At 37.6% G+C, this 16,213-nt stretch overlaps 1 protein-coding gene across 3 annotated transcripts in view; it reads left to right on the forward strand.

Moving 5' to 3' along the window:
• NR3C1 (nuclear receptor subfamily 3 group C member 1) overlaps positions 1–16,213 on the forward strand; it is a 99,363-nt gene that overhangs the window by 75,458 nt on the left and 7,692 nt on the right. For all 3 annotated transcript variants that reach the window (XM_084884983.1, XM_084884982.1, XM_084884984.1), the window contains exons 4-7: positions 3,349–3,465; positions 7,120–7,398; positions 8,921–9,065; positions 12,936–13,066. In XM_084884983.1, coding sequence (XP_084741109.1) covers positions 3,349–3,465; positions 7,120–7,398; positions 8,921–9,065; positions 12,936–13,066 — 672 coding nt within the window. The remainder of the gene's footprint in view (positions 1–3,348; positions 3,466–7,119; positions 7,399–8,920; positions 9,066–12,935; positions 13,067–16,213) is intronic.

Consider the following 16,213-nt stretch of genomic DNA (forward strand, 5'->3'; position numbering starts at 1 on the left):
AAACAATGTTAAGAAATTCCAGCTGGCTTGAAGGGTTTTCTCCTGATGTCTACTTCCTATTGTATTTATTAGTTAGAATGGGAATTTACCAAGTGGTACAGGACAGGGACTCCAAACTAAGAAATCCCTTTGTCTTATCAAAGGGATTGGCAAGGACTGACTTTAGTGGTTCATGTCCAGGTCTTATAAAATAGTCACCACTCATCATTTTATAAATTCGACACAGACTTGCCCAATTTCATACTACTAACTAAATAAGACTAATTTTAACTTATACAATGCCCACTGATCCTCTAGCTCAGATTCTTACATGTGCTTAAAGACATACCTGGGATAAAGAAATCATTATTAGCATCATATGCACATTCTGATATTTTGGTTGGATACAAATAAAGCATTACAATAGAATTTTTTGTTTTTAGCAATAATTTTTTCAACTGCCTTTTCCAGTAACTGCAGGACAGTGATTTGGCGATATTCTTATGGAGCCTAAATTATAACTGATTCAACAATGGATACATCTCTTATTCCTACTTTTGCTTTAATAGAGGATAGAATTACTGGGTAGAATTATTGGCTTGACGCACTTTATGTTCAAGTAAAGCAGCTAGCAAATGTCCACAGCATGGACAGGACTGAAGCAGCTGGCAGACTTTTGGCCTTAGAGAGCAGTTCTGGAGCAGGGCCATTAGTCAGCTCTGTGGCCTATGCCTCACAAAGAGTTGAACTGGATACAGTTAACCACCTACCCAGAACTAATGCTTAAAGAGCACTATGACTTACCCTATTAGGAAGAAGTAAACACAGTTTATTTTTAGGAAAGTCTTAGGTTGTCCTGTGTGTAAAGGATCTGTCCTTAAAAATCAGAACTAGGTGTAGTCAATCTAGTGAATTGAATTTGTCTCTTATTGAGTATAAGTTATTTTGAGAAGAGAAATGGCTTGCAGTCTTGTGAAGACCACCCCATCTGGTGTAAGGTACATGACTTAGTTATCTAGTGTATTTATTTATATACCAGAGGCCCAGTGTACGGGTGGGGTCCCTCGGCCTGGCTAATGATTGGAGCTGACTTGCCCAGTCCCTATCGGGGACCTAGGGAGGTTGGCTGTGGGGGTTCACTGACCACCAGGGAACAGCTCCTGCATTGAAGGTCTGCCTCCTGGTGGTCAGTGTGTGTCATAGTGACTGGTTGACCAGCTGTTCAGTTGATTAGGCATGCATATATATATATATATATATATATATATATATATATATGCATGCCTAATCAACTATACACACACACACACACACACACACACACACACACACTAGAGACCCATTGCATGGAGATTCACACAATAAGCCTTCCTTCCTCTGGCTGTCGGCACCAGTTTTCCTCCGGCACCCAGGCCCTAGGCCCCTGGCCTTCGTTCTGGCTGCAACAGAGAAGCCAAGCCTCTTCAGTCTTTACTCAAGCCAGAGCCTTCAGTCTTTGCTCTGTATCTGCGTATACAAACTAACCTGCCATCTTTCTTGGGTTAATTTGCATACTTCTGATTGGCTGGTGGGTGTCATGGAGGTATGGTCAATTTGCATATTTATCTTTAATTAGTGTAGACTAGAGGCCCAGTGCACAAAATACGTGCACGTGGGGGGGGGGGGGGGTGTGTCCCTCAGCCCAGCCTACACCATCTTCAACCTGGGACCTCTCAAGGAATGTCCGACTGCCTGTTTAGGCATGATCCTACCTGGATTGGGCCTAAACGGGCAGTCGGACCTCCCTCTCACAATCCTGGACTGCTGGCTCCCAACTGCTCGCCTGCCTGCCTTCCTGATTACCCCTCATTGCTTTTGCCTGCCAGCCTGATCACCCCCTAACCACTCTCCTGAAAGTCTGATTTGTGCCTAACTGCTCCCCTGCTTGCCCCAAACTGCCCTCCCTTGCTGGCCATCTTGTGTCCACATGGGGGAAGCCATCATGTGTTTTGGAGTGACGGTTGCATATTATTTTATTAGGATTAGGTAGGATAGAGACCTGGTGCACAGGTGGGGGCCAACTGGTTTTCCCTGAAGGGTGTCCTGGATCAAGATGAGGGTTCCCTTAGAGTGGCCTGGTGAGGAGCCTGTGGTGGTTTGCAGACTGGCCATGCCCCCGGCGACCCAAGTGGAGGCCCTGGTATCTGGGATTTATTTATCTTTGATAATTGAAACTTCGTAACCTTGAGTAGAGCCAAATATCCTGCTCGCTCTGTGGCTGCAGCCATTTTTGTTGGGATTTATTTATCTTCTATAATTAAAGCTTTGTAGCCTTGAGTGTTGGCCTGGGCCCACCAGGGTATGCGAAAGCTTGGCTTCCTCCATTGCCAGGAAACCCAAGCCTCCTGCTCTCTCCATGGCCACAGCCATCTTGGTTGTGTTAATTTGCATACTCTCTCCTGACTGGCTGGTGGGCATGGATTGTGGGTGTAGCAGAGGTAGAGTCAATTTGCATATTACTCTTTTATTAGATAGTATGCTTGTCTTGTGGAGGAGAATCCTTGGTTCTTGCCAGGCCAGCAGATTCTGTTTTCTTCATCAACCAGGTTCAAAGAAAATTACAAAATTATGTATATAGGGAGAAGGGAGGGAGACTTTGTCTTTTCCTTTGAAATGTCCTTCTGTGTCTAACACACTATTTAATAACTGGCACCATTTTAAACAGTAGTGGTCTTTAATATTTGGAGGGGTTAATGGTGAATTCAAACATTATTATATTCTAAAAGCCTGTGAAATAATTAACACGTCTCTGTAGGATTTACAGTAATTTCATTTGTCAAGTTAGTGTTCACCTAAGTAGCTGATGGCAACCTTAAACTTTAACTGTTTACCCATAGCTTCCTTTAAAATCACATTTTATTTGCTTGTGGTAGAATGTTACATGAAAGTCCTGTCCCTTTGGGACTCTCAGTATTTTAAAACCAGTTTCCTTTTTCTTTAATCCTCCTCAGCATTAGGTCTGAAATCATAATAAAATAGTGACTACAGACATCTCCTGTAACTGTTAAAACAAGAAACTGTTTAAAGCACAATTTATCACGAAAGAGATTGCCCTTGGTGGGCACTTGTGATGTATGCTCTGCTTCTTGATCTGAGAGCTGATCACATGGAGATGTTCCGTTTATGAAATGCTCACTTTCCTATCTGTTCCAGAACAGTGTATTAAACACTTTATGGCAGCATACAAACAGACATTTTAGTTTGAGGCTGGTCCACTGTCCCTTCTTCAGTCAGTGCCTCTGCTCTGCCCAAAATGGAAACAAAGTCACTCCAGAAAACATCTCCTTTGAGACCTGTGAAATTTTAACAGTGCTTTTATTTTCCATATAGGGCAGCACAATTATCTTTGTGCAGGAAGAAATGATTGTATCATTGATAAAATTCGAAGAAAAAACTGCCCTGCATGCCGCTATCGGAAATGTCTTCAAGCTGGAATGAACCTGGAAGGTAAGGTCAGACCTGAATGCAACTGTCTCTGTATCTTATGAAAATTTATTTTACTTTTTAAAATGTAAGTAAAAGATTGTAATAATTTAATTTAGTTATTGTGGTATATATGTGCTTGACTGGCACAATTTTATATTATTCAATTAAAAGCAGAAATTTTTTAATGAATATTTCATTATTGCTTAAGTTTATTCACCAGCTCTTATTACTGAAGTCAGTATAGCCAGACTATGTACTAAAAAAGGAAATTATATAATAATGGTAATTACAAAACTTGAAGCATTACTTTTGTAGATCTGCAGTGGGGGAAAAACTCCTTAAAGTGGCCTTGGATGGGGTTTGTTTGTTGTTTTGCAAGTAAAGAAGAAACCTGAAACTAGGTACAAGTTTGATTTTCAGATTCCTGTTTATGTAACAAGTTATATAATTAACATTGATGTCATCGTTTAAAAATGTTCCTCTGGAAAGTTAGGAATTCTGCTTTGTCTGAAATTGCAAATTCGGTGATGGTGATGATGGTGATCTAATAGCTTACTATTGTTGTGATAGCAGCATTTCATTCAGCAGTGCTCACCAAGAAGGCAGGCACAAGACAATGAATCAGTGCCTGTATTCTAGGAATTACCTATCTAGTTAGGTTCCAGAGTCAAATCACAAAACAGGGTCGCAAATGGAATAGTGTCACCTGATTCTGTCCTAGAAGAACCAACATTAAATTTGAAGTCTAAAAAAACTGAGTAGGAATTAAGTGAAAATAATGGCAGAGGACATTATCAAATTTGTATTTTAGAAAAACAAATCTTGTAAAGAGTGATGAATTAAACAAGACATGGTGACAGTAGAGGGAGAATGGAAGCCATGTGGTTCTTTTGATAGGAGACTGTTAGAGCTTTCTGGCACATACTATGTATGTGTTTTTAAATACAAAGATTTAGAGATGTGACTACATAGTTCCAGTTTGTCATTTAATAATATAAATATTAGCACATATCGTGCAGTTGATAATTTGTAGAAGAACCAAAAGGCTTTTAAACATCTAAATTCACAGAGTTTTTGCATATGTGTGATTTTAGTAAAAAAGCTTTTTTGTGTTCAATTATTCCAGTGTATATAAAACCTTTATTTGGAGTAAGTGCCAGAAGTGTCTAGCAGACCATAATACTTAAGAACAATATAATCTTTATATTATTTTGTTCACTGGAGTGTTTCCCCTAAGTCAGGCAGTTTCATAATAACCCTAGAGTAGCTTCGCAGAAGCCACTGGCTCACTCTCTCCATAAAAGTAACTTAATACTTCTGCTGTACCAAAGAATACTCAAGGTATTATTTTAAGACAGCCTTCTTCCTTGCCTGAAGTGCCTAGCATTTGAAAACAGATAAAGGTTTTTAATAGTGATCCCAAATGTTTTATACTTCATTTTAAGATATATTATTATCATTCTAAAACACATCTTTATTTTTAGAGTCGAGAATCAAATAGAATTTAAAGGCAAGGAGGCTTATGAAATTATTAGATTTCATACCTAATATTTTAAAAGCTAACTTTTAAACTAAGATGTCTCTACTTTTATTAACAAAGAAGTGGGACTCCAGAGTTTCTGTAGAGATCACATATTGAACATTAATCTACCATATGCTACAAGGAGTCAGAAACTTCATCTACAGTAAAAATCTTATTAAATTGCTTTAAAATAGTAATTTCTTAATGTATTAAATTAAAAACTCCTCAGTTCTGGTCAGTACCCCACCATTGGATGTGCTCTTTGAGCTTTATTCAGAGACACCAGTCCTCTCATGTAGGACTGTAGGTGAATAGTAAGAAATTAAACTAATTATGTGCTAAGTCACAGAAGGTTTTTAAAATTTAAATTCCCAGCTTGTCATATCCTTTCCTCTTTGTTCTAATGTAGAGTGTAGGAACACACAGCTTCGGCAATTTAGAATTAGTAAAAATGAAGGGTTGTACAGTCTGATTTCAGTAGGCTGATTTGGGCCATGCATGTTCTTTCACTTTGTCAACCAAGTACATGCCATGGTTTTTGAGATCTGGGCTTCATTGAGATACTGTTCATTGTTTAGAGGTACTTATGTCCTTTTTAAAACTTCATCACTTCTCTGTAGACTTGCTGTCTGAATTCAAAATATTCTAAGGCCAGATGAGGTACTGACAGTTCTTATACTAGTATGTAATGTGTGCCAGGAACTGTTCTAAGCATTTTACACATGTTACCAGACTTAATTCTCAACCACCCTACAAGGTAGGTGCTACTATGTTCCTCATTGTATAGAGGAGGAAACCAAGGCCCAGAAAGTAATTTGCACCAATACCTGAAATTCAGCCATGGTGGTTTCAGATTTGTGCTCTTTACTGCTACTCCATACTGTGTCTTCAGTATAGTGTAGCAAAATAAAGTTGGCATGATCCTGTTTTAAAATGTTGACTAAAAATTCTTAAATTTCTCAGTGCCACACTTCAGCACAGAGCAAGTAAGAAGTGGGACTATTCTACTCAATGGAAACGATGGGACATTTTCCCTAACACCAGACATTGGGATAATAGTTCCCGTCACAAATCTATCTTCAACAAACTGGCTTTTATTTTTAAAGGTGATTAGCACTTTTCCCTTAGCAAAATGCGTTTGCATCTCTGATAACTGAGACAGGTACATTTCCCTATTTATATAACTGTCGGTCCCTACGCTTCCCTGGTGCTCTGCATGCTCTCTCTTCAAGAATACTATAATTCCGTGCTCACTTCAGCAGAACACATGCTAAAAAATAATGTAAATCTGATTTGTCACTAAACAACAAAGAGTAAGTATTCATTTACTCAGAAGTCTACAGAATCCATGCTGTAATTTGATTACATTGTTCCAAACTAAGTCAAAATTAAAAGAGAGCTTTAGTTACTTTACATATAATACGAAAATAGATGCTTTGGGTTTATAGTCATCAATAGAAATTTCTTATAAAAGAAAAATTACCTACTAGTAATTTATGTGAAGAAATGTAAAGTTTTTCTCTTCATCTTCCTCATCTTTTTAGTCCTAAATAGTATTCATTACTACAGATTTTTTGAAAAAATAAAAAAGTGGATTTTTCTGCTTTTAGAACTTCTACTGTCTTCAGTGTGTGATCTGCCATGTCTTCTTCTATTGATAAGGGGAGTTTGTGCATGGCTGTAAACAGTAAAGCTCTCTTCATTATGCATATTATAATTTAGAGCAACCTTAAGCCAGAGTTTCTAGTTTGGTATTACAAGCTTAGATTCTTTCAATTGATAATAAAAGAAACTTGCCAAAAAAAGTGAAAAATTTGACCTTAACGTGGAAGTGAGGCAGAAACTAACTTATGAAAGAATCTATATGAAGGTGATTTATTTACAATAGACTGCTTTAATATAGTATTATAAGACATTTAATTTTGTATAATATCAATATATAACTATAATAAAGAAGTAGCTTATTTGTAGCAGAAATTAATATACAAATGGATTCTGTCACTATCATAATTGCTAAAAAAACAAAAACACTTTCTACTCTCTCATATCTAAATAGTTTGAGAAATTAAAATACCTCTTCAATAAACTTTGCCACCTCCTATCACAACTTATTTCTCTGTGGTTTTTTTTGTTTTTTTTTTTAATACCCATAGCTCGAAAAACAAAGAAAAAGATAAAAGGAATTCAGCAGGCCACTACTGGGGTCTCACAGGAAACTTCTGAAAATTCTGCTACCACGACAATAGTTCCTGCATCATTACCACAACTCACCCCTACCCTGGTGTCACTGCTGGAGGTCATTGAGCCAGAGGTGCTGTATGCAGGATATGATTGCTCCTCCCCAGACTCCACTTGGCGGATCATGACCACACTCAACATGTTAGGTGGGCGACAGGTGATCGCAGCAGTGAAATGGGCAAAGGCAATACCAGGTAAGGTGTAAACGGGGACACGGCTAAGATACATGTTTTGTATTTTCCTTTTTTTAAAAATTATAGTTGCTATTATACAATACTAGAGGCTGCTGATGCATGAAAATTGTGCACGAATAGGCCTTCCTTTCTCCAGCTGCCTGCACAGGCTTCCCTCGCAGCCCTGGCTTCATCCTGAAGGACATCGGGTCTAATTAGCATATTATGCTTTTATTATTATAGATTGTATGAGTTTCTGGTGTACAAAATATAGTGATTCTACATTTTTATACTTGATGTAATCACTATGATATGTCTAGTTACCAAGTTATTAAGATATTATTGACTCTTCCCTGTGCTGTATATTACATCCCCATGACTTATTTTGTAACTGGAAGTTTGTACCTCTTATTCACCCATTCCCCTGCTTTCCTATGGCAACTACTGATTTGTTCTCTGCGAGTCTGTTTCTTAAACAAAAACATTTTGGATCCTTATCTTCATGGTCCATGGTATTGTCTTGTTCCTCATCCTAGTTATAGGAGAGTCTATAGTTAAGTTTTACACTGCTCCCTGCTTTTCAGATAGGATGATGTAACATACAGAATTAACAGGACTTACTCAAAATTCCTTTTACACTTAAGTAGGAGAAAAAAATTTAAACTATTTTTTAGATTTCAGTTTGTTTTCCTTCATTGTATCACTTTTAAAAATATGGTTATTTGTAAAATTGGTAAAAACCAGACATGGTAACACTGTCAAAATAGACTAAAGTAGAATATTTTAAGCTTCCTGACTTCACAGCTAGAGGGGAATTGACAAGCTCTGTTCACACAATCAGAGACAAAGAAGACTAAAGAGACTGACATTTTCTCATCCCTAGTCAGAGGAAAGAGGTAGAGAAATCAGGAGAGTTTTTCATTTAAATTCATTGAGTGAATAAGATCCCCAGCCAGGACTCTTGGCTTTTTCTTTCACTATCCTATATAATAAAAGGGTAATATGCAAATAGACTGAACAGTGGAAAAACCAGTCACTATGACGTGCACAACCACCAGGGAGCAGACACTCAATGCAGGAGCAGGCTTAAACCATTAGTTGGACATTCTTAGTGCTGCCGCGGAGGTGGAAGAGGCGCTTGCCAGCCACGAGCCTGGACCAGGGCTTCTGGGATCGGGCCTAAGCCATCAGTTGGATTGCTAGAGGGGCATCACTGGCTGGGCTGAGGGACACCCCTCTCACCCCCGAGTGCACAAATTTCATGCACTGGGCCTCTAGTTAATTTTATATTTACTTAAGTAGGCAAAAGGTGACAAAAACTGGCTGCTCTGAAGGCTTTGGACATTGAATGCTATTACAGAGCACTGAGGGCTTTGATCTTCACATGTCGCCAAGGGAGACTGAGCAGCTGGGTACTATATGTCCCTGTCTATTAGAGGTCCCCGAACAAGGCTAGTTCATATCTGGTCTTTGGCAGTTTCCATAGAGATGATCTCTTTGGCAACTACAGCTTTTCCTTACACCTTTATTTCTCTTAACTTAGGATTCAGGAACTTACACCTGGATGACCAAATGACCCTACTGCAATATTCATGGATGTTCCTCATGGCATTTGCCCTGGGCTGGAGATCATATAGACAATCAAATGCAAACATGCTGTGTTTTGCTCCTGATTTGGTTATTAATGAGTAAGTCACTTGTGAGTCATTTTCCCTGTGTTCATAGGATTTTATCACCAGCTGATGTTTTCCTGATGGACTGTTATGTGGTGATCCTTCAGGAATGAATCAGTGCTACCAGGTATCATGGAATTGGGAAAACCTGAAGAGTTGTTTATCAATGCTAATGCAAGGCAGATTTAACAGAGCGAATGTACAGGTGGCATTGTTACTGTCCCAGGATATTATTTAAACAGTGAGCATCTCTGGGTTGTAAAGTCTATAGCAAATAAAAAGGAATCTTGCAGTGCATTGTTTAACCAGCTAACTGCCACATCCAAGAAGGAAACCATCCCCACATGCCATAATATTTTAAATTTAACTAAAAAATCAATTTGCAATGAATATTATAAAAATAAATATGTTACAATTTGGGTGTTGAATATTTTTAGCTGAAAATTCTCACGAAAAATGATTTTAAAGTTAGTCAGGGTTGCCACTTAGGGAAAACTTTTTTTTTTTTTTTTTAATAGATGTGCATGTTGTGTGGGGAAGGTCTGCCACTTGCGTCTACAGACATTTATGGGGTACAATGGGTTAATTACATAATCCTATTCCAGTAAGAAAAAGCACATTACAGTTCATGTTGCTCCTGCCTTCTGCAGGTACAGGTGAGGCATCCCAGCTGAGGGGTGGAAGCACAGATCCAGAGAGAATAGTTAGCTCCTCTCATGGCAAATCTTACCAAGTTTAAAAAGAACAAGGGAACAAAAGTTTTTTTGGTTGTTTTTTTTAATTGGGAGAGAATCAGCCAAGCTTTAAGATTTTATAAATCAGCTATTCTCTGGCCTCCTATGCCTATGCTACTCTCTGTGAGGCGTTTCCTACCGACCATCTGTCAACCATCACGTTAACTAATTTGCTCTTTTTTAAGCACAGTGTGCTCTCATCTCATATATCCACAATGCACAGATGCTGTCAGTGTCTCCTCACCTGCCACCCAGTACACTCACTGTGGTTTCTGTCTTTCCAGACCTGGCCTCTCTCTTTCTCCTTCACATATTCATCATTCCCATTCAAGATGATACATTTTACAAACACATCAGCTTATCTTCTTTATTCAAACACACACCTATGTTCTGAATGGAGTAAATGAATGGGGGGTTATAAGGGGGGGGGGGGAAGCTGGATATTTCTTTGAATTCTGAGTACTTAGTATTGACAAGGGTTCAAAAAATATTGAATTATTAAACCACATCAGTAGAATAATAGTGCCATTGCTTGTGAAACAAGCATTGTCAGGAGTCTATGTTCAGAACTGGATGCCATATTAAAAATAACAGTAACAACTTTAAACATGTCCAGAATGGCAAGGAGTTTGGAAATTAACATTAGTTGATGAAAATGAGACTTGAAAGCAATGAGGATAGCCTGAAGAGATATTCTGTGAAGATAATGCAAACACATTGTGTTTATCTCTTGGGTGTGCCAGGCACAAAAATAATGGGTAGAAGTTATAGAAAAGCATCTTTGAGCTGAGTGTTAAATGGCTTATGATGTAGTAAGCTCACATTACTTTAAATGTTTTAGCGGAGACTGGATGGTATCAGCTCCAGATATTGTCAAAGAAATTGGGCTTTATACAAGAAGCTGCAGGTAGTAGGGTGGTTCTAGATTCAGGACACATGAGGACATTGCAAGACAATGTATCTGGCATGGTAAATAGGAACTACCTAAGCAGAGAGTTCAAGTTTTCCCTTTGGTAGGCCAGCTGCATACAGAGTTAGTCTAAAAAACCTGGTTGAGCTATCGAATTAAATGTGGTGCTGTTTCTCTAATGGTGACACTTTCTAGCACAGTATTCACTCTATGTTACATGAGTACTGACTAAGTGCTGACTCTGGTTACACACAGCAAATACAACAGATGATGCCCCTGATGGGGGAAACCACATGACCCAACTTACTTTGGAGAGCCGTGGTATAATATGTGGCGGAGGGAGGGGGGGGGAGTACGTGCTACGTTAGTATGGAGGACCTCGCTAAATAGCTGAACAGGAAACAGAACAAACTTTTTGAAAGGGAGGGCATTCCAGGTAGAAGAAATGATTACAAAGGATGGAAACAACTTTGGTATATGTGAGGAATTTAGGGAATTGGGTGGGGACCATGTGGAGAATTTTGTAGGCCATTAAATAGAGTTTAGATTTTATTCTAGAAGCAAGAAGCCTGTGGAATGTTTCAAAAACGAATAAATAACATGATGGAGAGACTCATATGTGTTGCCTGGTGTTAGAGCAGAGAACACGACCAACAAGGCTCCTCACCTTAACTGCGTGCACTGTAGTTGGGGAGACACAGACAACCACCAAATGAAATCTCAGATTATAATAGAGTTTTTATTAAAGAGATGTCTACTTCAGATAGGGTGGCTCATGGCTTTGGGAGGTGCCATTTGAATTAAGACTTGAAGGAAAAGGACCAAGCCTCACAGTGAGAAGCAAGCGGCATGTGAAACAAAAGAGTTCACTCTGTATTCCAAGGAAGGGCCATATCCCTGTCCTCCACTGACAGGCACTACCATGTGCTTGGCCAGGCCAAATCTCCATACACATACACTCTCAGGGGCCTGTGTCACCTTCACTGTTGCCAAAAAGAGGACGATTCGAACCACTGCATAACCTGATTGTGCCACTTACGCTCCTTACAGAAATGTTTTCTCACAGTCCAGCTCTGTGGAAGGGTAAATGGCTTATACGAATAATAGCTTTGAAGAGGCCATTCTGACTTGACATTCTCTTTTTGTTATGAGGTGGGAAGGCCTCCTCCCCTTTTAGCTCAGTGTTTTCCCCCTCCTGGTGTTTGGAATAGGCAGACTTGAGGGTCAGAAAGTATACATTCAAGTTTGGACCATCTGTATAACTTGTAAAAGTTTCTCATCATTGTCCTTAGGTCAGAGAGTTGTAGAAATACTTTTTTTTTAAACAGCCAACTAGAATTATTTTTTTTTTATTCTACACTATAACTGTCAATTACAACGGATTAGAAGCTAAAAGAGAAAAAGATACCTCACAGAAAAGGAATGCTTAATTCCTATTGGAGCATTAGGAAGGTGCCTCTTACTAGAAGTAGATTTTATATTTGAAGAGTCATAGAGCTCCTGTAATCCCTTTGGCAGTATACCATTCATGTATTATTTATCATATTAAATAACTATCTGTTAAGTCCAAGATCACTTTCTATCAAAACTTTGAAAGAAATACACACAGATCTTGAAGTATTTTTAAATCTGTGAACTGGGCACAGATTCAGGCTCTTGGTTTCACTTAAGAAATTAGGAAACTTTAGGGATCTATTTGAAAATCATAGATGTGATCATGGTTTTTGAGTATTAATTTGGTACCTTTCGTTAGGAGAACATTCAGTCACAATGTCTGTCAGAGGCAGATATGGAGTCTAAGAAAGCCTAGATTCGAATTCCGACCCTCTGCTTAACTAAATACAGTATCCTCCTAGTTGTCTTTAGAATGGAATTCTATGAGGAAAAAAATGCCTTTTGATTTTTAAATGGGTAGGATCTAAAGCTGTGTTGTCTAATTGGCGATATTCAGATACTACCATAAAACCTTGATTTAAATGAGCAAGTGGTAATAAATCCTGTAGGAGTAGTAAGTTCTAAACACTTAAATAAAATAATGTATGGAGTGCATGATGGAAAAATAACTTAATCAATGTAAAATTACATTGTTCAGTAGTCTCTTTATATGCTTTAGACCCAGGAACAAGTTTAATGCTAATTCCCTACAGATCAGAAGTTTCCTTAATCGTAATAGTTAGGTTTCCCTTCATGGAACAAACCCTATTTAGTTCTAATTCAAACACTGACATTTGTCTTTCACAGGAACAGGATGAATCTACCCTGCATGTATGATCAATGTAAACATATGCTATATGTTTCCTCTGAGTTACAAAGGCTTCAGGTATCTTATGAAGAATATCTCTGTATGAAAACATTACTGCTTCTCTCATCAGGTTTGTAAAACACTTCACTTCTATATGAATCATGAAATATAGAAATAAAGGTTTATTTGTATACATAGCACTGATACTTATTTCAAATATGTCTACTATTTCCTGCTAGTCAGATATGTTTTCATAAATGTTAACTTTTAGAAAGGCACAGCCACTAACACACCAAAATTAATAAGACACAGATGTCATGGAGAAATAGAGGTGTATGAGTTGCACAGGGGTGTCTGTTGGTCTGTAATGTGTAGACTTCCTCTTTCCTGTGACCTTCAAATAACACCTCTGTAGGAGGCACGGAAAAAGAACACCAACTGGAATGATTTTGGTTTTTCTACTACATTGTAACTTGGTCAAAAATTTTACTTATACAATGAGTACTACCATGTAGAAGACACTGTGGGAAAAGGATTCATCCTACACAAGGTGTGCGTGATTCCTATTAGAGGACTGGTTAATGCAGCATCCGAGCTGGACTGTTGGGCAGAGGTATTCTATCTAGAAAATGACAATGAGAGTTTATAAAACCACCTTGAAAATTTAGATAAAGTTACTATATATAAACTTTAGTGAGGCTAATTTCACCTAGCAAGTTAAAACTAGATAGCTTTTGAAAAATACAAAGTATTTTATCTATATTAGTAAAATTGTGTCATTTTTGGCATTTTCAATAAGTGTGTGAACCACTTGTTATTGTAAACTTTAGACCATTCCAGTAAAAATTATATATCAATTTAATGTTTATAAAATACTTAGTTGATGGATGAATAACTTTTTCATATACAAATAAGTAAACTTGTAATCTCCTAAAATTCTGTATTCTTTAGTAACTGTGGTTTCAAAGTTTTCACATAACTTGAAGCTATGGATGTTGCACATAACTAAGCTGTTGTAATTCTTTGTTCTACAAAAAGTTGTTTTATCTTCTTAGATTTAAGGAGTATTAATAATAATCAAGGCTAGAAAAATTTCCAAAACCCCTTAAAAAACCTAAAGATAAAGATCATTGCTGGAGACTCCTTTCAGATTACCAATGGCAGTACACTTAAAACGTAAACTGGGTATTGAGCAAACAGTGATTAAGGGAAGAGCTCTAAAATAATGCCTTGTAACTCAAAATTTTCATTTCATAATGAACATAAAAACGGCATCTGTACAGCATAGCAAATCATTATCTTAGCACATTGATAACCCCATTCACAGTACACCAGCTGAAAAAGTTCTGGTTTAACAATCATCAGAAATCCAAAATGAAAGGTGAAAGAGAAAAGGAATTATACAAAGAGAGATAATGGCTAAAAAGTTTCCAGAATTTAATAAAAACACTAAACTCTATAACCAGGCAGTGCAATGAATTCCACATCGTACATTAATAAAATCCTGTTTTCTGAACAGCAAAGTTAACAAGAAAATCAATGAACAGGAGAGAAAAAATACCTTCAAAGGATAAGGAATTTAACCGAACAATAGCTTGAAGAAAATGGAACAATGTCTCTAAAATGCTAAGTGAAGGTGGACTTCAGTTTTAGCTCTCACAAGTAAACAGCTTCAAAGTTATCCTCACAATAAGGAAAAGCTGATCAAACTGAAGATCAGTGACTTTTCTTAGATCCATCAGAGAATTGAGATTACAAGGCAAGCCACCACCTCAAAATCTGTAGAGAAGACAAATGTAGAGAAGCACAGCCAGAATGAGCTTACTGGAAGAGAAGCTACTGGATCCAGTAACTGGTAGTAACATTTCAGTAATTTTGATAAATTCTGTATACCCAATGAGGAATAGCCTGAGAATTAAGAACTCTTGGGACCCAGTATTGGCAGGGGGCTTGTCTCCCCATACTTTCTTGGGGTTTACCTCCTAAAGCCACCCCAGGTTCCCATAGTGAAGATCTGAGAAAAGTCCCCTCATGTTTCTGCATGCTAAAGGAAACTGCTGTAACAAAGCTTTATCTGACCTGGGGAAGTGGATAATTCCAACCCCCTCTACTTTTTGTGTCATGTAAGAGAAGGGGGAAAAGGTCCAGAAACATTCTGAAGGACACAGCCCAGGGACCAAGACTACTAAAAAGATTTAATCATAAAAGTAGTAAACATACCACCTTACCACCATATGATCAGGGTTCCAGTGGGAAGAACTGAATTACAATGGAGAGAGCTGCAGAATACAGATATTTTAAGAAAGAAAATAGGGGACAGGAGAAGGGGGAATAAAAATAAGGAACCGGAACCTCTTAACACCCACACCAAACATTTAATACAGCCTAATCCCTAGCCAGATTAACATAAAACCTCACATAATTTCCAGCTTTTTGCAAAAAATTGCAAGGTAACAAGAAACAAACATTAGAATAAGATATAGCACAGATGTTGTTAGTTATCAGATAGGGAATTTGAAAATACCTATGATTAATATGTTAAAGACTAATGGAAAAAGTAAACAACATGTAAAAACACATGAATATTGTAAGCAGTGAGGTGGAAATTTTAAGAAAAGGAAATGCTAGAAATTAAAATACTAAAATATGGAAATGAAGAATTCTGTGGATGAGCTCATCAGAGGATTAGATACACCAAGGAAAGAATCATTGAGCTTGAAGACACTCAGTCAAAATTTACAAAATTCAAGAGCCAAGAGAAAAAAAGAATGAAAAAAAAATAGAATATTTAAAAACATTGGGGAAAGTTACAACAAAATGTGTAGTATACCAGTAATGGGAATATCAAGTAAAAGAAGGAAAGGAACAGAAAAAATATTTTAAGTAATAATGGCTAATAGTTTTCCAGAATTCATGACAGGAACCAAAACATCAATCTAAGAAGCTCAGAAAGTGCCAAGAAAGATAAATACCAAAAAATCTATACCTAAGCCTATTGTATTCAAACTGCAGAAAACAAAAAATATGGAGGAAATCTTGAAAGTAGCCAGATTGGGTAAAAGAAAAGCTTACCTATGGTGGAACAAGAACAAGAAATATGTTCTGCTGAATTTTCATCAGTAGAAACCATGTAGCAAGAGTGGAATCACATATTTAGTATTGAAAGGGCGGGGGGGGGGGGGAGAAATCACCAATTTATAATTCTGCATTCAGTGAAAATTTCCTTTAAAAGTGAGAGCAAAATAAAGACCTTCTCAGACAAACAAAACTAGAATCA

The sequence above is a fragment of the Pipistrellus hanaki genome, assembly GCF_964339955.1.
Source record: "Pipistrellus hanaki genome assembly, chromosome: 5".
Classification (NCBI taxonomy): Eukaryota; Metazoa; Chordata; class Mammalia; order Chiroptera; family Vespertilionidae; genus Pipistrellus; species Pipistrellus hanaki.